The sequence below is a fragment of the Haliaeetus albicilla genome, chromosome 6, assembly GCF_947461875.1.
Source record: "Haliaeetus albicilla chromosome 6, bHalAlb1.1, whole genome shotgun sequence".
NCBI classification, from domain to species: Eukaryota; Metazoa; Chordata; class Aves; order Accipitriformes; family Accipitridae; genus Haliaeetus; species Haliaeetus albicilla.
In genome coordinates, this window is record NC_091488.1 from 13,904,141 (window position 1) to 13,929,399 (window position 25,259).

The 25,259-nt window shown below is 35.6% G+C and overlaps 1 protein-coding gene across 2 annotated transcripts in view; it reads left to right on the forward strand.

The window, feature by feature from the left end:
* The window catches only part of BRWD1 (bromodomain and WD repeat domain containing 1), a 65,945-nt gene extending 41,220 nt beyond the window's left edge, over positions 1-24,725 (forward strand). The window contains exons 30-42 of one of the 2 annotated variants that reach the window (XM_069785093.1): positions 1,778-1,933; positions 2,218-2,338; positions 4,529-4,654; positions 5,336-5,411; positions 6,630-6,674; positions 7,302-7,448; positions 8,576-8,728; positions 9,005-9,174; positions 10,800-11,035; positions 12,173-12,364; positions 12,855-13,835; positions 19,401-19,424; positions 21,560-24,725. In XM_069785093.1, the coding sequence (XP_069641194.1) occupies positions 1,778-1,933; positions 2,218-2,338; positions 4,529-4,654; positions 5,336-5,411; positions 6,630-6,674; positions 7,302-7,448; positions 8,576-8,728; positions 9,005-9,174; positions 10,800-11,035; positions 12,173-12,364; positions 12,855-13,835; positions 19,401-19,424; positions 21,560-22,707 (3,575 nt within the window). In that variant the 3' untranslated portion in view covers positions 22,708-24,725. The remainder of the gene's footprint in view (positions 1-1,777; positions 1,934-2,217; positions 2,339-4,528; positions 4,655-5,335; positions 5,412-6,629; positions 6,675-7,301; positions 7,449-8,575; positions 8,729-9,004; positions 9,175-10,799; positions 11,036-12,172; positions 12,365-12,854; positions 13,836-19,400; positions 19,425-21,559) is intronic. The other variant, XM_069785094.1, reaches the window with a different exon arrangement.
* Positions 24,726-25,259: the final 534 nt, after the last annotated feature.

Consider the following 25,259-nt stretch of genomic DNA (forward strand, 5'->3'; position numbering starts at 1 on the left):
AGCCAAGACCAGGAAAAGCTGGTGCATATGGACCTGAACATTCAGTTTTGAACAGCCTGCTTACTAAACCACTATTGGTGTGGACTGGCTGTTGTATCTATTAACTGTCTGTACCTGTACTGTAAGCACTGCAACCCTCCTTCTGGGGGTTCAGCTTTCTGTGACCCATTTACTCCTGAAGGTTAGACCATGTGGTCATACTATATATAAAAAACATGCTGGGAGTTATGACAAGTCTTCTATGTCACATGTGCCAGGGTGCTGCAAAGAACAAAAAGCAAAGATCTTTACATGCTTGTTGAGAAGGACAGTTTTGTTTGTTTTAGTCTGTCATTCTGCTTTAGTTGTTACTCCTGCAGAAGAAAATCCCTCTTGAGTGCTTATGCAGTGGAGTACCAGATACCATGTTGAGTTCTTCTTGACACAACCCTATATAAGTGTAGAAGCACTACCTGTAGCTTTCTCTTAGTGTTGTCTTCAGGAAGTTTGGTTGCAGAATTTGTTTCAGGTCAAAGATGAGTTAGAAGGAGCATCTAGTGAGTTGCCTCTGCTCATTCAGCTTTTCCTAGCACCTTTTTGTATTTTATCCATTTTTTTCTTGAAGAACTGCTTCATCTTTAATACTATTTCAGTGGATAAAAAATACCGTTAGGGCTCCATCAATGCAATAATGAACAGAGAACTAGAAATGACTTTGGGTTATTAAGACTAACCCTGTTCAGCTGAAAGAAAAAATAGTTCTTTTTGTAAACCTAGAAGATCCCCCACTAAAGCTTGGTTTTTTTCCTCTATAGTAGTTGTAGCTGAAATGTATTTTAGAATTTGTATGCAACATATTCATGGATTACAGGCATTTTAACACTGCGAAGGACCCTATCCTCTTTCCTGCTTTCATTTTTAATGGACAGATTCTCAGACGCTAATTAAGCCTACATGCTTCATACTGTTGAATTTTTCTGCTGAAAAAAAAGTAATTTCTCTGCTAATTCTAGTTGTCCTAATCAATACAAAGAAGCGATCTTGCCTACCCACGGTGCCTGATCAGGAACCTTCACATGCTTGTTCCTTTTCAAGTGCTCAAATAAGGAACTTAGCTTTTAAAAAACAACGTAAGTGCAGAAACTGCAGATGTACTAAAAACAATCTGTGGACTTGAGGGGGAAAGATATCCAGGGATAATACATTATCTACTCAATCATTCTGCATTGGCCAGATTGCATTAGTCTTTGGAAGCCTGACTCTTTCTACAGAACCATACATCACAGCTTTATATTTCTACTAGTTCTTATTGCTTTGAAACAATTAATCTGCCACGTTAAAAATAACTATTTTTTTAAAAATGGCCAAAAGATCACAGTTACTAATACCAGGAAGGATGTCACAAAGTATATTGCCTATCTTGCTCATGTTTAAAGGTTCGGGACACAAATTGACTCCTTAAAATGATCCTGTGAAGTTTAGGGCATGCATTTAAAATAAAAGCATATAAACAACTCTTCTGAGTTTAAGTCCTCTTCTATGTCTAGTGCTTAGATGAAGAGAGGAAAGAGTCTTCTGGAAATTCAGAACTGCAGAAAAGGCGATTAAAGAATATCTTTGCTGTTGTATGCATTTTGTGTACTACTTTTCCCAATAGTCTTAGCATCAAATTCCACTTTAAGGCAAGAATTTTTTTGTCAGTTATGAGCATATGAGTATTTAATAAGCATGAGTACTTAACAATCCATCTTGTTGTGTTCTCACTTCTTACCCTTTCCTATTTGCTATCACTCTTCAGTTGATCAGCCTGAAGAATTAGGAGCTAGTGTTTCTGTGACTTTTGAAGAGGTGGAGAAGCTCCTATACAAACCCCAAGAAGGGGAGTGGGGAATGAGATCTCGTGATGAAGCATGTGAACGGATTATCAGTGGTATTGATCAGCTTCTGACTCTTGGTGAGCATGTAACCTAAGCTTCAGGTAGTTTTCTCCTAACATTACATTTATAAACAGCTCCCTGGAATATCCATAGCATCATTTAAAAATTCCCTGTGATAAAGTACTGTAAATGCCCATACATTTTTATGTGCAGTTCTTTCTGTTTGTACTGAGACTTTTGTATTTTTATACATCATGGATTTTATCAAGGATAATTATATTTAGCTATTGAACACCTGGCTCAATTGTCATAGGCATACAAGTGTTGAAATAGTTTGTTTAATCTTGCTGTTTCTTAACAGACATTTCAGCAGCTTTTGCTGGTCCAGTTGACCTGTGTACATATCCCAAGTACTGTACTGTGATTGCTTATCCAACAGACCTGAACACTATTCGGACAAGACTGGCTAACCGATTTTACAGGTTAGTACTAGCAGTAGAAACAAGGGAGAACATGGCCTTGACTTTGTACATTGTGAGAAGTTCTAAACTTTTTTTAGTAAGAAGAGCAATTCTTTTTACAAGCATTCTGAAAACCAATAATCCAGTACCTGAATCAGCATTACTAGTGTTTTGTAGCAGGGCTTGACGCTTGATAACTGCAACGTTATATTCATTTTCATTAAGTTTCTTAGTTCTTAAGGAAATTGATTTCAACCTATATTGTTCAGAGTTACAGTAAACACTGACATTCTTTCTTTGAGAAATCTGCTATTTGAAATTAGTGAATATTAAAAAAAATTGAAGTTACTTCAGTGCTGAAGACTTAATTCAGATTTTGAAGTGCTGTACTTCAGTTACTTTGAACTTGAAGAGGGTTGAGCTCTTAAGTGCTTATTACTTTCAGAAATGGGCTTAAACACAGCAGTGAAATGTTAAATATTACCACCAGCATTTTAAATTATAAAAACTTATGGCAGAGAAAGAGGGAAGAAATTAAAGCGTAGTGATGATATAGTTCTGATTTGCTGGATGTGCTGGGTATCCATAGCTCTAAAAGAAATTTAAGGGTCATCTTCTTCTGGACTTGCATTCAGTGTGTCTGTAAATAAAGTGAAGAGATGTTAATAGTTGTTTTCCTCCTACTTAAGACTGAGATAATGTCTTGGGAAATAGTTTGAAATTCTGTAGGTGACTGTCATGGTTTAACCCCAGCCAGCAACTAAGCACCATGCAGCTGCTCATTCACTCACCCCCCACCCAGTGGGATGGGGGAGAGAATTGGGGGGCAGGGGGAGTAAAACTAGTAGGTTGAGTTGAGAACAGTTTAATAGAACAGAAAGGAAAAAGAAATAATGATAATAATAACAATAATAAAATGACAATAATAATAATAATAGAATTGGAATACACAAGTGATGGCACAATGCAATTGCTCACCACTGTCCGACCAACATCCAGTTAGTTCCCAAGCAGTGATCGCCCCCCCCAGGCCAACTCCCCCCAGTTTATATAATGGGCATGAGGTCACATGGTATGGGATACCCCTTTGGCCAGTTTGGGTCAGCTGTCCTGGCTGTGCCCCTCCAGCCTTCTTGCTGGCTGGACATGAGAAGCTGAAAAATCCTTGACTTAGTCTGAACACTACTTAGCAACAACTGAAAATATCAGTGTGTTATCAACATTCTTCTCATACTAAATCCAAAACAACACTACACCAGTTACTAGAAAGAAAACTAACTCTATCCCTGCTGAAACCAGGACAGTGACGAGCTGCAAACTTGGGGTATCTCTGCTTCACAATTATAAGGAATTGGAAAAATGCATGATAAAAATGAAATTATGTAGTTGTGCTAACTTGTTTCTATCAAGTCACAATTTTAATTTGTATCAGTTTCTACAAATCTGTCGTCTTAGAGGGCACTGCTTTGACTGGTCAGCTGGCCTCAAAGCGAAGTATTTGAGGGAAGACAGAAAAGAACATCAGAGCTGAGACATCTTTAAAAATGTAATTAGATGGAAAGCTTCTTGTCACTCTCTTTTTTAATTGCTTATGCCTTGTGTTTATTAGTTAAGAATTACTAAGATACTCCACAACTTGTGTTCCATTTGACAGGGCTTTGTGACAAGCAACTTCTGATGTTTCCAGAATAAATGTTATAATTTACAGTGGCGGTTAAATAGTACTTTTTTCCCCTTCCTTTTGAATAAGGTCAATTGTCAACTTTTTAAAAAAATGCATGCATTTTTAAAGAATCCAGGGAATCCACAATCCTCAGTATTACTTTGCTGATATTTTATAATTTAGTGATAACAAATGCTAGTACATACTTGGCTAGATGTATTAACTGAATTTTAAGAGTGAAACTAAAGTGTGCTGGAATTTCGCAGACTTTCTAAAGATCGATTATCAATAATGAGTTGGAAAATGAGTGAGCAAAGTGTGCATTGTTGGTTTTGCTTCCTTGAGTGTGTGTCTGTCTGTGTGTGTATACATATACATACACGCATACTTTAGTTTTCCATGTGAATGAAAAGTTTGAGACTGAGACTAAGGAGACTTAAAAAAAAGGATATCTATCTTAATGTGGACAGAAAATTACTAAGATGTAATTCTTGCAGTTTTTAAGCTTTCAGCTTGGTATTAAAGGTGCAATTTTTTTTAATTTTAAGGAGAATCTCTGCATTGGTTTGGGAAGTAAGATATATTGAAAGCAATGCTAGGACCTTCAATGAACCTGGGAGTGCTATTGCTAGAGCTGCAAAAAAGATCACTACCCAGCTCTTAAAGTTTATCAAGTAAGTGGTGTTTTAATCTAAATAGTGCTTGAATACTCGTGCTCTTCAATGGTGGGAGAGTATAAGCATCTTAAAATCCCTTTGTTGTGAATCCTGCTTCTTTTGATTTCTTACTATTTTTCAATACATTGCGGGACAGTTGTATAATTCTTTTTGAGTACTATCTTAACCGGAGAAGTAGTTAAATCTTCAGTGTAGAGACATTTTAACTTTTTCCCTTAGTAGTTTTCCCTTAGTAGCATTCACTGGTATTTATAGTTTCAAAATGCCACTTGACACGAAAGTAGCTCAACCTATAAAGTAAGTTCTGTGTTCTGTCTAGCACATGTCTAGAAGTTCCTGTTGCAGCTTATTGGACTTAGTTCAGCTGAGAGGTTTATTTTTGAAAGAAGTTAGTGTAGGCAGTCTTCCTGCAGGTAGATCAGGCATGAAGGCCCCTTTCAAATCCCTAATGCTAATTTCACCCTCCTCCCCTCACTTCTGAAATGCACAGTATGGCAGTTTTTCAGACATAATGTTACTTTGTTAATATTATAATAGTCTTGTGGGTTTTATATTTAATTTAATTCTTAGTTCCTGTCTTCCAGTTTGTGTGTAGCTTTTGGTTGTGGTTGGGTTTAATCTAGGAAATTATAGCTATGTTTTTGCTATTCCAGTAACAGAGATCTAATTGCATTACAGTGATCAGGACTGTACAAACATTTTTGAACTATGTAGCACAACAGATGATGAACAAGATTGTCTTGATGCTGATCTGGTAAGCTTTTTTTGTGGATAATTCCAATAATGCATGGTTGTAAGAAAATACCACCATCCTTCAAATACTTTTGGTAAAATTGCTCAATTACTTTATAGAGATGTTTGTATATATTTATACATTTACATAGCTAATATGAACATGGAATATATTATGAATGGGGAAATGATGTGAGGAGATGCTTTATAAAAATAATTCTGAGTTGTCAATATTTGTTAAGAAGTATAACAAATACACATTTTATACTATGACTGTGTGCCATCAACTAGAACAATTCTTCTGTTTTCTGCGTGGCACTGTATTTCTGAAGCATGTTAATAATAAGTATTTCAAGAGTACACAAATAGCTCTCTTTCATAATTATATGCATCTGGTTATTTCTAAGGTCAAAATTGTCATTCATATAGTCATAAATGCTAAAAGCTGACAAGTTGTATAACTATTGCAGTGATGCTTTGGCTCTCAGTTTCTCTGTATACCACAATATGAATCATGCATCAGATATGCATGCCTCACTGAGAATTTAATAAAGTGTGTTTATCTTATATCTGATAGAGGTAAATATGGACTGTTGTTAGGCAGTGAATGCTATCTGCAGTGCTGTGTGTTTATTAATAGTGTACCTAAAACTGCCCAAACTGATGTCTCTTTCACATTTTGATTTCTAATTTGGCATTTATTAACAAGACTTCATAAAGTTGCAAAGCAGCTGCTCTCCCTTGCAGGTTAATATATAGGGAATAAATGAGTCATTTTACTTCTTTATCTTGCTACTTCAGCATCACCTTAGTACTGCCACATTATAAGGTTTTTCTTTTTACCCAAAGTAACTTGATCACGTCTTTTCCTAAACTCAGGACAAGCAAAAATCAAAAAGTTTTACGACATTTATTATCAGTGAATTGAATTACTGATAATCTTTAGTCATTGACGTTCAAAGCTGATGGGTATCTTCTCATTGCAATTTCTGGTGGTGTTTTTTCCTTTGTATTAAGGACAAGAGTTGGAGTTGGGAATCTTCAGTGGTGGTATCTACGATCTTGCCTTCCAGGTCTCTCAAGTGCTGTGTTATATTTTTTTGATATGCTCGTGTTCTGTCTTAGAGAAATTAGAATAAAAATCTATTTTTACCACAGTATCAAATCTAATGACACTTTGAGCACCCATTACCTATTTTTTCATACATAATTTTTAAGATGATTTTTTTATTTTGTGCAGGCTGATGAAAAATGTCTTCCAAGAACATCATATAGAAGAAGAAAAGTGAGTTGGCTAATCTTTACCATATATACCCAAATCAGGTCTGGCAGGAAAATTGGTTAACAGACTGCATTGAAGTTCTGTGGGAGTGATACTTGGTTTTATAACAATCATAGAACAGAATTTTTCTAATGGTATTAAGGAATTAAAAGCTTTGCTTGAATAGGACTTTGCTCTTTTAATGCTTCTGCACTCGTTCTGTATAGTTATCTAGGAAAATCTTGCATGCAACTTTGATACCAGTGCTGTTCAGTGTAACAGTGTTCAGTTATTTGTATGATGCTGAAATAAAAGCATTATTCAGCTGAGATGCTTGGAAAAAAGTGTTTTGAGTCATGGGTATTATTCAAATCTTTTGAGAATAATTTGGTATCAGGAGGTATATTTTTGTGTGCCTTGGTTATTTAGTTTTAAAAAGACGCTTGAAAGCTAGTAAAAGAAAATTGTATAATTTGTCAGAGTTTATTAATAAAGATTATGAAAAAGTCTGCTAGTAGTATAGTGCCCTTTTTGTTATAAAACAATATGTTCGGAAGTGCATTTTTCTACTACAAAAATAATTCCAGACAGATTATCAGGTTTATGTTCTTGCTATATTTCAGTAATGCTTTTTTCTAACTTTTTTCCAAGGGACGGGGCTTAAAAAAAGGAAAAAGTGTGAAAAGTGGCTATGATGAAAACTGTTGGAAGAAGCAGTGTATGGAAGTGGTGAATTTAATTTTCCAGTGTGAAGATTCTGAACCTTTCAGGCAGCCGGTTGATTTGGATCAGTATCCTGTAAGTTGTTCTTTATTAACCTTATAAGATATAATTTATTTTTTTTCTCTTAGCATTTGGTACCCTAATAAGATCTACACATTGCTCTTGGAGCTATTTATTCTCTTTATGGCTTTGGTCCCAAACCATTGAAAGAAATTTGCATTTCTCTGTGCTTAGAATGATGAGCTGCGTGCTCTACTGCATCAAGATAACATCCATCAAAATATTGACACGGAACACAACAGTAGAGCAGTGGTGGTGTCTACAGATACCCTCATACCTTAAATATGGTTTGAAACCACTCAGCAATCTTTTTTTGCTTGCTTTCTTACTGGCCCTTATAGGGAAATAATTTTAGATAAATCTGTATGCTCTTAATTAAAACGAGTTTCTTGAGGGACAATCTACAAAACCTGTTTACTGAGCCTCAGCTATGAACCTGATTTGTTCCTTCTCTTTCTCTTAGCTGTTCATGGTATTCTTGCTAAGTCTTTGGTCTCTTTTTGTCTAAAAACCCAACAAATTTTCAAGGAAAAAAACTTCTTAAAAGAGTGTGCAGCTGTTTTCCTATGGGCTTTACATCTTGAGTTTGTGTCTTGCTTCAGGTTTTAAAAACATCTTGAGGTTCTCTAAAACTTACTAACAGGAGAGAAAGATAGAGGTGTTTTGATTTTTTTTTTTTTTTTTTTTTTTTAAAAACAGATCAGTTTGTTTCTTATAGTAAAATGCATCAGGGAAAGGATTACATGACACGTTACAGCAGTCTCATTTCTCATTTTGATTAACAATAAAAACATTGACTTGCCTGTTACTGGGTAGTTTTTATTGAGGAAACTCAGGAGAATTGAAACTGGAAATCTGCATGTGCAAGCATGTGACATTGTATCAATTCATGATCCTTCAGAAATTCTGAAGATGACCTTGAAAATGAGCAAGAGTTTGTATGGGATAATTTAGTGGAGACTTTAAATCAGCTAGTCTGAGCAAAAGCATTGCTGTCTGCTGTGGTAGGGGCTTCTGTTTTCAGCTGGCGGTTAAGATAATCTGTGGTCACCTTAGCTACCCTTAAATTATAGAAATAAAACTTAAAAGTGTTGTTTTTCCTTTACACCTTCTTAAATCTTCTTTTCATATGTTTTATCTAGGATTACAGACATATTATAGACACTCCAATGGACTTTGGTACAGTGAAAGAAACTCTGGAAGCTGGAAATTATGACACTCCAATGGAACTGTGCAAAGATATAAGACTAATATTTAGTAATGCAAAATCTTATACTCCAAACAAAAAGTCAAAGGTAGCTGTTAACATTGGGGGGTTTATGTTTGTCTTAATGAAATGAGGTATTATTTTGGAATTAGTTTGTTTATCAGTACTTTTGATAAAGCTTCTGGTTAGATAGTGGGGAAAAGTGTGACAAAAATATTTCATGTGTTCATTTCTTGTTTATCTAGTGTTACATAGGATTGTGTGCCATGCTTTTTCTATTTCTTTTCTGTACAGTTTTTAATTTTAGAAATGTTACTCTTGGATGAAACGTTCTGTTCTTAATATATAAGCCACTTCCTTTCAGATTTATAGTATGACCTTGAGATTGTCAGCACTATTTGAAGAGAAAATAAGAAGAATTGTTTCAGATTTCAAAAACGGTCAGAAACAGAATGAAAAACTACGAAGAAACCAGAGATATACTAGGAGATTTCATAATCAAAGCTCAGTGCAGCATCCTACCAAAATGCTCAGGTAACCAGATTATGAAGATGTAGAGATATATCACAGCTGACTAATATTCATATTGACTGTCATATTTAGTCTGTGAAGAAGAGAAAAATTAGTTTATTAAATGGTTGACTAACTCCAGTGAGACTTTTTGTAATTACTTCTCTTGCAGTAGGAAAGATATGAAGATATGCAAAAAAAAAAAAGCAGGTTTTTGTAATATTAAACTGGCTGTGAAGCAACGAAGGGGCTGAAGAGTGGAAAAGGTTGGGGTTTTGGTTTTGTGGCTTTTTAAATATTTCAGAAACAAAGATTTACTTGCTGTATATATTACATAGATTACAAAGTTGCATATGTTACATGTTTTATCACGTACAGAAGAAAGCTAGTCCTATGGAATTTAGTAATTTTCACTTACTGTAGCATTCCATTGGTAGCTAGATAAGCCTTCTCTCTTCTGAAGGAAAACAAGCTTTTGACACCACTGCTGGTTGACATGATTAACTCATGTAGTCTTAATTTGCATATGGGATGAAGTGAGACAAAATACAAAAGCTAAACATGGTAAATTGTTGAAACTGAGCTTATACCTTTCTGCTACTGTCCAGCCTTTCTTCTCTGGCAGTGAAAGGATAGGAATAAGAGTTTTAAGAAAAAAAAATAATCTAAGAATACACTTTTTTGCCACATTTGGCTTTCTTCTCTTAAAATTTCAGTGGATTACTTCTACATTTTCAAATTCTGTTATGCATATGTGTTGGATTATGCTACAGGCACACCTGGCAATAAGCTTTAAGCTTTACTGGGAGTATTCCTTCAATTCTGATTTCTTCCCAGAGAAATAAAGAAACACGCATCAGGATAGGCAGAAATTTTCCTTTGAAACAACACTTCCACTCTTATCTGAAGAATTGTATGCAACTTGTTTACAAATCAGTGGTGCTCAGCAGGACTGAGGTTTGGGACTATTTGGGAGAGTGTCTGGATAGCAAAAAGAGCATATACATCTTGTGTACCTAGATGAATATTTGAAAACCTGTGACTCTAAGGAAGCAACTGACAAAATAGTAGTTCTAAATGTGAAAATAAGTCACTTATCAGGACTGTGTGTATAGTACGGAAGAATTGAATCAGTGAGTTTCTCTACAAGCATGCATTTTTAGACAGTAAACTTTCTCTGAAGATACACCTTCTTTGTGTCTTTATTCCACAATAAACAGTTCCAATGGTAGTACGCATAGCGCTTAGTTTGAGGCTTATGTGCAATTAACAAGAGACTGGGAATTCAACAGAAATTGAGGCTGCTGTTGCAATTTCCTGGTAAACAATAAGAGGACATTGCTGTCTAGAAGGCATTTAGTATTAACTTCTTTGTTTCTCAGGGCAGAGAAGGAATGTCTCCTCTTGTTTCACTTCACTAGGAGTATGGACTGTTATTTTAATGAAAGTACACTACTTATCCTTGTCAAAGTTAAAATTGTCCCACACCATGTTAGCTCACAAATCTAACTACCTTTCTGTAAATCTGAAATCGTGTAGCATACAGTTAGTTAAGCTTTCAGAGAGAAGTATTGTTAAAATACATAATTGCCATAATTTCTCATAGCTTTACAACTTCTGTTGTTTTTACTTCTTTCCCCTTTCACTAGAAATTTGAAGCAGAAACCATTGAAGTCTCAGGCAAAAATTGAATCTGAGCAGGAAGATTCTTTTACTCAACCTACCTCAAGCAGAGCCACCTGTGTTGCAAGCCATAAAATGAATGCTAGCAATTACAACCGTAGTTCCTCTGGTGAATCCTCTGATTCTGCATGCCTGGCATCCTTTGAAAGGAACGGAAAAGCTAGATCCACAACACTAACAAATTGTTCTGCATTATCATCAGGTCAGAAATGGAATCTGTTTCAGATGAGGATTTTCATCTTGGTCTTATCTATGAATTGTCCACTAATGTTTCCTTTCCTTTATAATTTCCATAATTTGCAATTGCATTCTAAATTGTTAAATGAGGTTTGCATCTTTAATGTGAAATTTTTTCCATGCAGTTTGGGTTTTGTGTAATACAGAATTCTGTGTATTTCAATGAATTTTGGACACTTACTGCATTATTGAATGTTATAAAAAAATCTGTGTACTAAACATAGACATTTCTGCTTTAAAATCCCATAGAATGCAGTAAGTTTACTTAACTTTTGTTAATTAAAAAGCTTGCACCTAAGCAAAAATCTGTCAATAGGATAGTTTGTTTCTTAGTGGGAGAGCTGTCTTAGTTGTATATCCATTTTGCAGTCAAGTGGATGGTATTTTTTTGTAGGTTTTATATGGGGATTCACAACAAAGCTGATTTGAGTAAGATTGATTATAAGAAAAAGTTGACCTGCTAACTACATGGTTACTCGATGCTCTTAAGTCTTACCAAATAGAATAATAGAATTCCTTGATTTTAAGCAGCTGTTCTAGGAAAGTGGTAGTAGTGAATGGATGTGTCTTATTTGAGAGGAAAATGTAGTGTATTTGAGAAATGGTGCTATATGAAATACAGGTTATACACCCATACATGTTACAGAAAAGTTGTCATCCAAAATTAGCAAATGGCAGAAGTTCCCCAAGACATAAAAACCTTCCTGTCTTTTCCTTCTTCCCCTACACCTCACTTTGACAAAAATTCAGCTTGTTTCAAAGAATAAGAATGCAAGTCCTGGTAAAAGAGATCTGTCAGAATATGTTTTGTGTTGGTCTTTAACATCCTTTTCTCTTAATTCTGTTATTTGGAAACAGCTGTGTTATTTTACTTGAAACTTAAATACAGGTTAAAGAAGCTTTCTGTCATGAACACTGTATAAATATGGAGTGGTATATTTTGTAGAGCTATGAATTTCATACATGTAAGACATAAAGGCATGATAGCATATTGTAAGAGAATGTCATCAGGGAGTTTTGAATATATCCTGGATCAGCAAAATGTAGCTCTTAACTGGAAGCTATCTTTAGAATTCTGATTGACAATTATTTTTTTTAACAGAAAGTGAAATAGAGGGTTCTTTGGTTTCTTCATCTACTTCCTCTTCATCTTCATCCTCTACAAGTAGCTCAGAAGACAGCAAAGAAAGCTCTGTGACTCTTGTGTCACCTCTACTACACAATGGTGTCTGTAGACGAAAGAACAGCAATTGTAGGATAACTAGAAATCAAGCTGCTCAGAGAAAACAAATAGGTAAGATTTGAGTAGTTTTCTTGCGAATGGCAAATAACACAAGTGTGTGTATATATATCTCTAAATAAAAGTAAATGTAATTAGTATTTAAGTTGTTGTATATGTAAGATACTAACTTTTGATTGGTGATAGTTCTGAAGCTCTCAGAATACTACACTCAACTTTTAAGAAGATTTTTTTTTTCAATACTTAGAGGAGGAGGGCAGAACCCAAGAGCCTAGTGAGAGGGACTGTCTTGCAACATTTTATATGTTAATGAAGGTAAAAGCAATAATTCATAAAGAAGTTCTAATTTTCACAAAACTAGAATGAATCTGAAATTTATGGCATAGCTAAATAGTTTTGCTTGGTAGATGACAAAAGCACATAACTATTACTAGGGAGTGTATTTCACCTGTCACGTCTGTGGGTAGAACCTGTTCCAGAATGACAAGACTTAAGAAAATGCTATTTTTACATTTAAGATATTAATCTCTCCTTTCCTTTACAGGAACACTTATTCAGGAGAATGGGAATACACGAAAAACTGTCAGGAAAAAGTTATATGGAAGTGACTCTGAAAATACTTCAGTGGTGACGTTGGAGTCGCTGAGTAATAGTACTGGTAGGCATAGAAAAACTCCACGCAGAAGTGCTGCTGTGGCTGCTAATAAGTTAAGGCTAATGAGTGATGTGGAGGAAGAGGTTTCAAGCTCAGAAAGTATTGGCATTGGATGCAAGAATAGAAAACTGCCTCACCGAAATGCCTCAGCTGCAGCCAGGCGAATGTTACTGGAGGGGTCTGAGGATGATGTAGGCTTAAAGTCTGAAAGTGAAAAAGAAATAGAAGAGCAGCTTACCAAGAGGAAAATTCTTTCTCAATCTGGTTCATCTGCTGCACGGAGAAAATTTGTTAGCGAATCTGAAAATGGAACTTCAGATTCTGAGACAGACACGCAGATGAAGCAGAAAAACTGGCAAAGCAATGGTCATAAACAGTTACGTGGGACAGTCCATTCTGTATCTCCCAAAACGAAAAGTCCCACCCTAGACTTTTCAGAGGAGGACTCTAAAAGCCATAATTCAGAGGATGGGAGCAGTCAAAAAGTTTCTGACCAGTCAACACCTGCACATAATAAACCTGCAGTGAGCAACTCTGAGGATGAAGTGGATTCTGAATCTGATAGATGGAATGGCAGAAAAGCAACTGGTCTGCAGCTTCTTGCTGCTCCTTTAAAAAAAGCTAAAGTCTTGAGTGATTTAGAGGACACAGCAGAATCTGAAACAGAAGACAAAGAGGATGGGAGAAGTTTTGTTTCTGAGAGCTTGGTGCCAACTAAAATTGCAGGGAGTTCAAAATCTGGACCTGGTGCCAGCTTCAACCACTCTTCTGATACAGAACCTGAGACAGATTCCAATAACAGTAATTATTGTGAAACTTCAAAAACAAAAAAGAGGAAGAGAAAAGGAAAAACAAAAATCGTTAGAAAAGGTAAAAGTTTTAATGTATCTAACTCTTGATACTGACTAGATAAAGGAGACAACAAGATTAATGACTGGATAATGACTGGGAGGATTTGGACCCTGTAAAGTCTAATAGTGTTCCTTGTTGTTCTAAAATAACTATAGGTGAGGGAAGGAGAACTGTAAGGTATGATGATGACAGTGTCTAGAAGTCTAGATAGATTTGGAACTGGGAGGTTACCAAACACAGCACTGACAGACAACTATTAAAGTTTGGTGTAGTTCTACAGTATTTAGAATTCAGATTGAACACTGCCCATGCTTGTGCAATTCAGGCAGTACGTTTCTCTATGAAAAACTTGCTATTAAATCATGATTGTTCTTTCCATATTTAACTTGCACTTTCTTATCTACGCAGCAGAGTAACTAATGCTAAAATACCTGTTCTGAAGTAATATCGCTGTGTGTGCATTTCACGACAGTTAAATTTTAGAAACGCTGGCTTACAGGTTGTTGGCACAAAACTAAGCAATATTCTAAAGGCCGTTGTGAGTGAATTCTATGGTATGCAGCTCAAGGTAGCAGAAAATCTCAAAAGGAGCAATACATTCTCTTTCTTTGGCCTGCTCCTTGTTTTGAGAATTTCAGTAATGAAAACCCTCTGGTTTCTAGTCCTGTTACCTTGAGTTTGTGGGTAAAGTAATAGTACTTAGTTCAGATTATCTTAATTTTCTGTTGCAATTTTCTGTACCAAAGCAGACAACCGTTATTTTCAGTTGAAGTAACCTGATTTTTATTTATAGTCTTTTAAAATGAATTTGATCAAAAGGTGTTTTAATTATTCTTACTTCCATGGTGTACACTGGAACCTGTAACTTGATTTGACTTTTGGATTTTATTCTGTCGGGATGTGTAGCATCCTTAAGACAGAGAGGCACTCTGATGCTACATTGGTAGTGTACTGATGCATGGTCTGGCTTTTCCCACATTTAACATACAGGGGTTTGGGTGGTTCTGGGGGGGAGGTTCCTTGCTTGGTTTAGTTTCATAGATTCATGGGTGTCTAAGCAGTGTTGTATCTAATTGAAGCATCATGTCACTGCTCTAACTACATTATCATACTGATAAGACATTACATGAGAAGAACCAGTTAGCAACAGCCAACTGAATGGCAGAAATTCCAGATAGTTGCAGGAGCAAGATTTACCATTCTACTTGTTTCAAAAAGTTTAGTTCTTTGCTTTTTGTTTTTTTTCTATAATTTTGTCCATTGCTCAAATGCTTGTGTGTGCTGGCTGATGTGTTATGATTTGGAGATTTGTTTTGGGGTTGGTTGTTTTTGTGGGGTTTTTTTTGTTGTTGTGTTTTGTTTGTTGTTTTTTTTTAAGCTTATTAGAATGATGCTAAGATTTATTAAAACAGGTTCTGTCCATTATGTGTCTTCATATTGTTAGGGGACTGGTCCTGACTTAGAATTTGAAAGACTGTTCAAAGATTGGTGTTTGGTCTAATCCTTCCAAACCTGTCACTGAATCACAGAGACCAGATTATGAACCTCTAAAAACTCCTCCGGAATTTTAACTGTGGTTGGGGTTTTTGTGGTTTGGTTTTTTTTTTTTCCCCCCAAAAAATTTGTGAAAGATCTTAAACACTCTTAAAAGACTTGAATTGAGAGAATACCCATAAGTGGCAATAGATAATGCTGGATCCTTAGCTTTTTCTGTATCTAACTTTCTTCAAGTGCAAGTTGTCAGTATGCTTTACAATGAGTAAAGCAAATTTCTCAGGCTTTGAGAGCTCTCATGACTTACAGTTATCATAAAGAGAAAAATGCGTATGTTCAATGTACAGGATTGCATTGTGTGAACTGTTGCACACATTTTTACATAGCATTTCTTTTTCTTTTCAAAACTTCATTATATAGCTTTTGTTTTATTATTATGGTGCAAAGACTAATCTTTCCCAGCAGTCTTCCTCACCCACCTCCCTCAAAGCAAGCAGTCTGCATTGTTTAGCCTTAACACATGGGTTTACAGGAATTCGGTGCCCTGCAAATAGTTATCAAAAGGCTTTAAGGGAATTAAAGAAAAAAAAGTACTCAAGCTCAAGGGGGTGGTTGGTTGTATTCTATACCAAGCGTACAAAACAGAATTAAACTTTTCCGGTGCACATAATATTTGATCAGAGTTGAGGACTGCCATGTTTTGGAGCAAAAATTCCTATCAGTGTTTTCAGTTACTTCCTACATCACTTTATTTGGCAACTGAGAAAAGAGGCATCTTCGGTACTGCATTGTAAAAGAGTAAAATCCTTCTGTGTCCAAGCTGCTTCCTTTCCAGTGTTCAGTGTCAACTGAATGCTGCCTTGCTAAAAAATAAGGTGGTGGAAAGGATTATTTTTGACAGCATGTATTTTTTTTCTTCCAGACTGAGTAAATTTTTAACAGCCTTTTATGTTTGATTGTTTCACATTTTTGTGCCCTCTCAGGTAGTGGCTTTGATACACACTTGTAGTGCAGCAGTTAAAGATCTTGAGAAGAACATGATTGTCTCTTGAGATGAATCAGTCTTGACAGTTTTCCTCAAGGAATACTTATTTCTGTTGTACTAAAAAGATCTTAGTATTTATAGTTGCTAAAGATACTGAAAACCTTTCTTAATGTTTTAACATTAGCAATGTGCAAGGATGCCAGATGGACCTGAGGAGCAGCAGGGAAGAGCTGCTGAGTTCTGTAATGGGCTATTGAACTCTGGACTTGTCAGAACTATGTTGCCATAGTCACTTTCTAAAACTTAAGAGAAATGGGGGGAGGGGATCTTTTAATAGCTTTATAGAATTTAAAATCTTACTTGAACATGCTCCATATGTCAAAACTCCCGAGTCAAATATTAAAACTTTTGGGGGTTGGTTTTGGAGACTTGTACCATTACTTTCAGAATATTTGAAGAGACTTTTAGTACAGCAAAAAGGGAAGGTATTTGTACAAATACTTCATCTTGTGGGAATTTGTAGCTTTTGGAGTAGCCAATTGGTAACGTTTCCCTTATCAAACTTGTCTACACCTCATTTTTAAGGGGAAAACAAGACTGGTTAATTTTAAAAACTTCCCTTACACTTTTTGTGTAAACATTTCCCGTGAAATCTGTAGAAGCTGTCACACTGGGTAGCCAACACTGGGCTTTGGGTCTCTTTAGTTTGTCCTTCGAATGTAACGTGGATGTTTTAAATGTTTACATTGTAGAATTTTAAAGCTTCATGAAAATTTGGTTTCTCTTCTTGCCAATTCTTTAACACTCTGGTTAAACTGTAGCTTCTGCTGTATTGCACCTTTTATGCCCATGGGTGTGAAATGTTAATTTGTCTTCCAGCTCTTACTTGGAGCAAAACTCCTCTTACACACATATTCTCTCTTAAACTTTTTGGATTCTTTCGTTTGGTGTTTTTTTTTTTGTTAATTCTCATCATTTTACTTGGGCCATAGCTTCTTTAGTAATCAGTGTTCATCCACTAGGTGAAACTGCCAATCATAAAAACAAATTCAGCATTGTTTTCCATGTGCAGTTGGTGCCAAGCATTGGCAAGTATCAATAAGTATTATCAGTTAGTTGCCAAGGGCTGCATTTTTTTGATGATCATAATAACATTACCGAAGATTTTAATGAGAATCAGTAAGAAAAAAACCAGTATATTTTTTACTTTAATACCCACCTTTTCGCTTTAAGGGGGGCTCATTTATTATGGAACAGTCTTACTTCATACAAAATGTTTAACATACCCTGCCCTGTCTAAGCACCCAAATGTTGAGGTGCATGGACAGTACAATGTCAGGTTTTTTGTGTTAGAAAAATTTTTAAGCTGCTGCCCTTTTGAAATTCTTAAATCAAATGAAGAGACCCTGTCTAAAGGAAATCCCTAAAGTGAGTATGGAGCAAGAGCAAGTATCACTAAATTTCTACAAGGCCATGAAGTATGCTCTTTAGAAGTCAGTAAGGATAAAATACAGTAATGAATACTTGCATCATTTGGGTCTCATTGCACAGTCATCTGCCAAAAGGGCTCAGTATACTGCTAACTTATTAAAAAACTTCTTAATGTTATGTTTCCAGTGTGCGCAGAACCAGGATGGTTAAAGATGTAGGGCCAAGTTTGAGACTTCTTTCACGTGAAAGGGGAATATATCATTGTCCTATACAGTGTTCTTTATAGGCAGTTAACTTTGGGGCATTTAGTTTTCTTTACATTGTGATTTATTCCCCCTGATGTTTTGTTGAAACATTAGTTGTCCTGTATATGAACTGATAGCTAGCTTTGGACAATGTTTACTGTAAAACACAATATTTTCTATTTCAGTTTATCTAATCTTTAATTTAATTTGGGATATTACCACAGGTAGTCACATAATTATTTTTAAATTAGCAGATGCCCTTTCTAGCTCATTTTTCTCCTCAACAGTCAATAGATGCAACAACAGATGTGCTATTAGCACAGCCTGGTTTACTGTGGTTTGCCAAACTGATGCATGCATTGCTCTGTTCTAAGGAGGCTGTTAACTGTAAATAGGAAGCTAAACTTGTTTGTACTTCTAAAAGTTATTGTTAGGTACTGCTGTAGTATATGCATGCTTTTATTTAAATACCTACATATAGGCACGTATATATTTATATAATACCTATTTTCAAATAAATACATATTCTCTCTAGAAACTATATATACACAATTAACCAGCTAAGCAAATTATGTGGAAACTTTGCTTTGGTTATTTTTTTTAATATATGTTAATATATATACACTACTTATATAGTATAATATATAAAACATGGTGTATATATAGTACTGTAATTTATATTATACTTTATCTAATGTAGTTTATATATTATAGATCTATAGTATATAGCATGTTTTTTGTATATATGAGGGGAAAAAACCCAAACAACTAGAAGTTTTCACATAAATTGCATAGTTGGTCAATAAGGGTTGGGAAATACTTTGTGGACTGCAGTACACCGTGCAGATTAGTTGACTGGAAGTGTGGCTGTGTATTCTACCCAGTATTGCAGCCTGGACTTCAGGTTTAGAGTTTGATGGCATGAACTGCAGGACAGCTTGTCACAATGGTAAACTTGATGGACAAGGCCTTTGTATCTTGGTGCCTTTCTTTTAAATGCTCTCCCAGTTTTTGTGGGTAGCGGAGTTTGTTTAATCCTCCCTCTTCCTGCCTGTGCAATCTGTTTGTACCTTTGCAGCATTTAATTCAGGATGTTCATTGTGTAGTTTCATTAAGCTTTAATTAAAGCTTTAATTAAAAAAATAAGATGAGCTTTATACAAATTTGGTCCCAATTTAAGATTTTATATACAATGTATAGATTTAATATTCTGGTAGTGTGTTGCATAAAGGCTGGACTCCTTTACACTTTAGTCTTGCATTCCATCTTAGGAATTAGCTGTTGAAACTTTGAAAATACACATAATCTGTTTATGATGATAAAGGCTTTTTTTCTCAAAACATGCATCTATAAACACCTAAGCACCTGTTACTGTGAAAAACTGGCCAAAATCATTGTGTGCATTCTTTTTATTTTTTCTTTGTTTAGCTGCCTTTCTGGGAATAGTTCCAGGTAATATCTTTAAGGTTTAAACATTTATTTCTTGAGATGGCCAAAGGGGATTAAGTTAGCACTCAGTATTTAAGGCTGGGCAGACTTTTCCACCTTTCCAAACTGCCCTTCTAGAACTCGAGTGTAGCTCAAAGCAGATGTAAGGTTGGGTTATACATTTCCATGCTTACTAACTGGTCAAAATGCCTCTTTGTACCAGTAACTTGTGTGTCGTTTGCCACCACTGGTATGTTATGATACATCACTATGTTTACTTAAAGTATTTTCCTGTTTCAAGTGTAATTTACCATGTTAAAGCTCTTTGGTCCTGCCTATTCAGGCTTACCTCCTAATAGCTATAGGGCAGCAGCTGTATGTTGTGTACATGTCTACTTGATAGTATTGGAGGACAGTATATAATTTAAGCTTTAGCTCGTAATTTTTTTTTTTAATCTGTAAATTAGTTCACCTTTTATACAGCATTATGCAATATTCAGCAGAAATGTGTTATGTTTTGGCCATAAAATCACACAGTACAAATAATAACAGTAGTAGGGTTCATGTATAATTTCTGGAAACTGTTAGAAAAGACAGTAAATTAATTATCCTTTGGAAATGTCAAAATAGGAATATATTTTAGTACATAAAAGGATTTACATTGAAATAATGACCAGATTTGGTATCTGAAGAGTTTTTTAATATTGGTACTCCAGCTGGACATTGGAATTTGTGTCCCATAATTTTTTTTTTTTAAACTTTCAATAATACATCTTCATTGCATTTATTCTTGTCAGAATTTAGGGAGAATGTTGCCCTGTCCTTACCTCACAGGTGAGGAATTGGGGAACAAGAGAGTACAAATGACTTGCAGTGTTAACACTTGTGGTTAAGGAACTGAACCTTACTTGGTTTTAAGTCTCAGGCTAGTGTTCCTGTGTCTGGGTGGCTGTCATTCTCAGAAGGCATTTGGCCATTAGCAGTTCAGACAGTTGAAACAAAGTTAGCAACACGAGCTTGTTTCATCCCTCCATAAAGGAAGATGACAGAGCATGCCCTCTATAAACTCCTCTTGTTTCCCCAAACTTCTACTTGAAACAATATTTAGTTTCCTAAATTTAGTTTCCTCTAGCGTTCTGCAAATATACAGCAGCTGCCATGATTTTTCCCTCTGTTTGCTGAGTACAGGTAGAGAATGATCAAAAGTAAGGAGTTTAAGGTAGAACAAAATTTACTATTATCAGGAGATAATAGGCTAATATAACGTAGAGGCTTTAATGGAGTACATGTTTATCTATTTTGCTCATAAAGTCAGTAACAGCTACAAAGGAATACAAGATGGACAACAGTCTGGGAAAACTAACTTTGCAAAACACATTTCTGCTAAAATAGCAAAATTTTATTGGTTTTTTTTTTTAATGAAGCCTATGCAAATAAATTTACTTCAAGAATTTCTGCTTTTAATTTTTACTGATACCTGTGAGTAATTCTGTATAATTTAGGAGATAAAAGTTTAAACCATTGATCTTTGTAGCATTGTTCATATTATTTACAGAATGAATATTTGTTTTAAAACCCAACATAAGAAGCAAGTGCTATATTAAAAATACTGAATGGAAGATTCACTGTTAGAAGCAATCTTACTGTTTAAGTCGCTAAGGAACCAGACAGGTTAATTGTTCTCTGTGTATGTGAAATAATGCTAAAATTGTGAAATCTATCTGGGGCTTGTGTCTATATAAAATATTACAATCTCTTTTTTAGAATAAGAAAGTCTAAAATGTGTAATAATTTTGATAGTTCATTCTAGTAAGAAAATGATAGCTTCTAATGATAGAAGTAAGAGTAATATGAAAGCATTTGTTTATTAAGTTAGGTGATTTGTAATTTCTAAGCTAGTTACTAGAGTGATGCTAAAGAATGTTACTTTCACACCTCTTCATTATCTCAAAGCAAAAGAGTAGTCCTGAGAGTTAAAAGCATCCCTGGGACTGGCTGACTGTACTTTTAGTAAAAGCTTAAGGTAAATTGCATGTCACAGTTGAAATTAAAAAAAAAAGCTTTTGTGTATTTTATTAAAGGTGGTAGTGTTTGTGCTTAATAAAGTAATTTCAGGAATGTAAGTTATTAAAAAGAACTGTTAAATCTCTGTTTTGTAGAATCAACATCTGAGGAGACTGGACAAAGTGCAAAAGTGCTCAGGAGCAGGACATGTATCATTAACTACAAGAAACACATAAAGCTGTCAAATGTGACTGAGAAGAAAAATCCACGCAGATGTGCCACTTTGGCAGCTAGTAAGATTAAGATAATGAGCGATACAAAGGAAGAATTATCAAGCTCGGAAAGTGTTTACACAGTAAAAAAGAACAGGAGGCAGCTTCATGGCAATGTGTCTGCAGCATCCAGGAAGAAACTGATTGGCAGCTTGGAGATAGATGCTTGCTTGAAGTCTGAAAATGAGAAAGAACAGCTTTCTGGCAGAAAAAAACTTTCCTGCCCTGAATCATCTGCTCCTAAGAGAAAATACATTAGTGAGTCTGAGAATGAAAAAACAGAATCTGAGGCAGAGATAAAAGTGACTCAAAAGCAGAATGATGATAACCACAATCAGGCACACAAAACAGTCTGTGCTGCAGCTCTTAAAAATCTCAAATATGACTCTTCAGAAGAGAATTCCACAAACCACAGGATGGCAAATGGGAGAAACTGGGGAAGTTCTAGTCAGTCAACTTCAGCCCACAACCATCATACGAGCAACTCTGAAGAGGAGGTAGATTCTGACTTAGCTAAACATGAAACTAAAAATATCAGAGAAGTATCAAATAAAAAATGTAGACCTGCTTTCAAAAGATCAAAATTATTGGATAACTTCAAAGAAACAGCAGAATCTGAAACAGGAGGGAAGAAAGATGAAAAAAGCTCAGTATCGGAGAATGTGGAAGCACCTGGGACTGCAGGAAGTTCAAAAGCCAGTTTCAATTGTTCTTCTGATTCAGACTCTGGAACTGATAACAGTATCTATAGTGATGCCACAGAAACAAGAAAGAGGAAAAGGAAATCGGAAATGGTTAGAAAAGAAATTACCAATTCCAATTTACCTAAGCCTTCCAGAAGACCCCAGCGAAGGAAACGTTGGAAACCTAACCAAGAAAATGACTCTGAAGATTTGGAGTACACCAAATATAGAAGAGCTAATAGGCGTTCTAAGATAAGAACTCGGAATGGTGGTAGACGGACTGTGAGATACGACGATTGTGATGATGATGATGACAGAAGTTTAGATGATGTAGATTGTGAAACGTAACCTTAAAAGGAAAAGCCAGCCCACTTTTTTTTTTTTTTTTTTTTTTTTTATGGTAATAGCACTAGAACTCATGATGGATGCTGGCTTTTCTTTGTCCTACATTTCAGGGAATATATTTATATTTTTCTATGAAAAAGTTATGAATGTGATTAGATTATGACTTTCTCCTTTTCATATTTTGACTTGCACTTGCCTGCCCATGTAGCAGCATTTAGCACAGATGCCAAAATGTGCCTCATTATAGGGGCAATTTTTTGTCTTTACTGGTATTTTATTACATATAACAAGAGTTAAAAAAAATGTTAAAACACTGCGCAACAGGTTAATAGCAGTATGTTGAGTATTATTGTTATGGGTGCTGCAATGGAATACTACCTAGGTCATACAACATTCAAGAACAGATTTCAAACATCTCTAATGCTGTATGAAATCATATACAATAATAACAGGCTTATAAATAATACTATACACTATAAAAATCTGGCGGATGCTAGCAATGCATCAAAAGAGTAATGAATGGTCACTAGGCTAATAACTTTACAACTTGTGTTAGTACAGATGTTAAATGTTCTGTACTTCCATTATTGATAACATGCAACTAGAACCAGTTACCAGTGTAAAAAAGCATATTTGCCAATTAAAAAGGCATATTGGTGCTGGTGAAGAGAGGGTTTATGCTGACAGGTAGTACTATCATCATTAATGTGACTTCTATACTGTAAAATTAAGAATATGAAATGCAGGTGAACTCTTGGGCCTAAGGGTTTTTGTGTGTTTTCTTTATAAAATAGAAAAACAAAAAAAACACTTGTTCTGTTTTCTTTATGCGTGAAAAGCTTGAGGTGCAGGATTCTTACATTCCAGACCTTTTTGCTACATTTCTGTTGTTCTTCCATATTTAAATTTTTTAAGTGCTTTAATGTTAGACTTCTCATTGATTAAACCTTATCAGTTTCTGATTATTGCAGTACATCTCCTGTTTTTGAAATGTTCGAGGTGGCTGTTGTTGACAAGAAATAATTCTTGCGTAGAAGATTGGAGAAAATTTCTCCAGGAAAAATGTGTGAATTCTTGGTTGGCCAGATATCAATTACAAGAACACACAGCACCTCTAAGCTCTTACTTTGCTTTTCCCTGGAGCTGTGCTGGTGGAAGCCCCACGATCGCTGCCTTCAGTCCAACACCAGGTGCTTGGTGATCTCTGCTCCTTTCCCAGTCACCACTGTAGATTTCTTCCCTCTGCTCTGCTGGTTCCCTTCCTCACACTTAGTAAGACTTGGAGATTCCTGATCTTGTTGTTCAATAGGAGATATGTCAGAATATTAGATTTATGCTAACCCAGCCCATTTTAATTGAAATAGCAAGTTTGTGAATCAGTTTTGCAGCAGATTGGATGGGTAGTAGCATCTGGAAGGGGTTTGGGAAAAAAAACAACAACAGGCAGTGCAGCTGCACAATCACAGTCGTTAATGCCAGAACTGCTTGTACAAATGGAAGTGAAGTAGTGGAAAAGGGTGTCCCACACGCTGCTTACCAGCGGTTAGTGAGAACCACTTCTCCAACAACGTCACTGGTATCATGTGCCAAAAGGTGCGTGTATTTACCATCATGTCACTTTGGCGTCTAGAATGTTATCTCAATGTAGAGAATTTTTTTTTTTTCCTTAAAACTTCTATGTGAAGTATGAAAATAACCTGGTTTATATCATTCTTGCCCCAGGAATTTTATTTAGAGCAGAGTCCTTAATATAATACAGTGGAATTTTGTAAATTCAGGATACGTGTTTATCTGAATTCTTTAAGTCGGTTTCTAAAAAATAACACAGTTGTGTTTAGTGATGGAACTTGGAGGTGGCTTTGTGTTTCTTTTATGGGCAACATTGTTAAAAAGAGAGTAAGTCAACTGGTATTTTTACATTATCCATAAACTGAATGCATTGCTCAGCAGCTGCTTATGATCAATGTTCTATGGAGTATAACTTCCAGTATAGGAATAAATACTGGTACAAGAGCTCTTAAGTGAACGTCAGAGTTTTTATTAAGTTTAACAGCTAAAATGGGGCTGGTAGGTTTGTATTTCTAATTCAGGCTTAGATTTAAAGCGACGGTTTTCTTTCTTGCCCTTCTTCAGATGCTGCATTCTGTCGCATGGCGCTTACGTGCTACATGTTCGTGGTGACCCCTGAAAGCGGGGAGGAGGTTCTGGCCTCTGTATTTATATATCGGAGAGGGAATTACTGGCCTAGGGACCGTAACACTTTATTTTCTAAGCAAAGCAAATGCTGTTTTGTATTTCCTGATTTTATACGTACTGGCTCCTTGGAACCTGTCTGTAGGAGGAGAAATGATTAAACTGGAAAGGGACTTGTACTCTTTCACCCTCTGTGAGTTTGAAATTATTAATTTTTTTAGTTTATTTAAATGAGCATGCTGACTCTTATCAAAACTGGCCCTTTTTAAGCCCTGCAGAAGGCAGTTCTTTCATCGTCCAGGTAATTTCAATCGGTCAGCGTTCCGTATTTGGCCGAGGCTGCCCGCCGCCCGCCCCCCTCG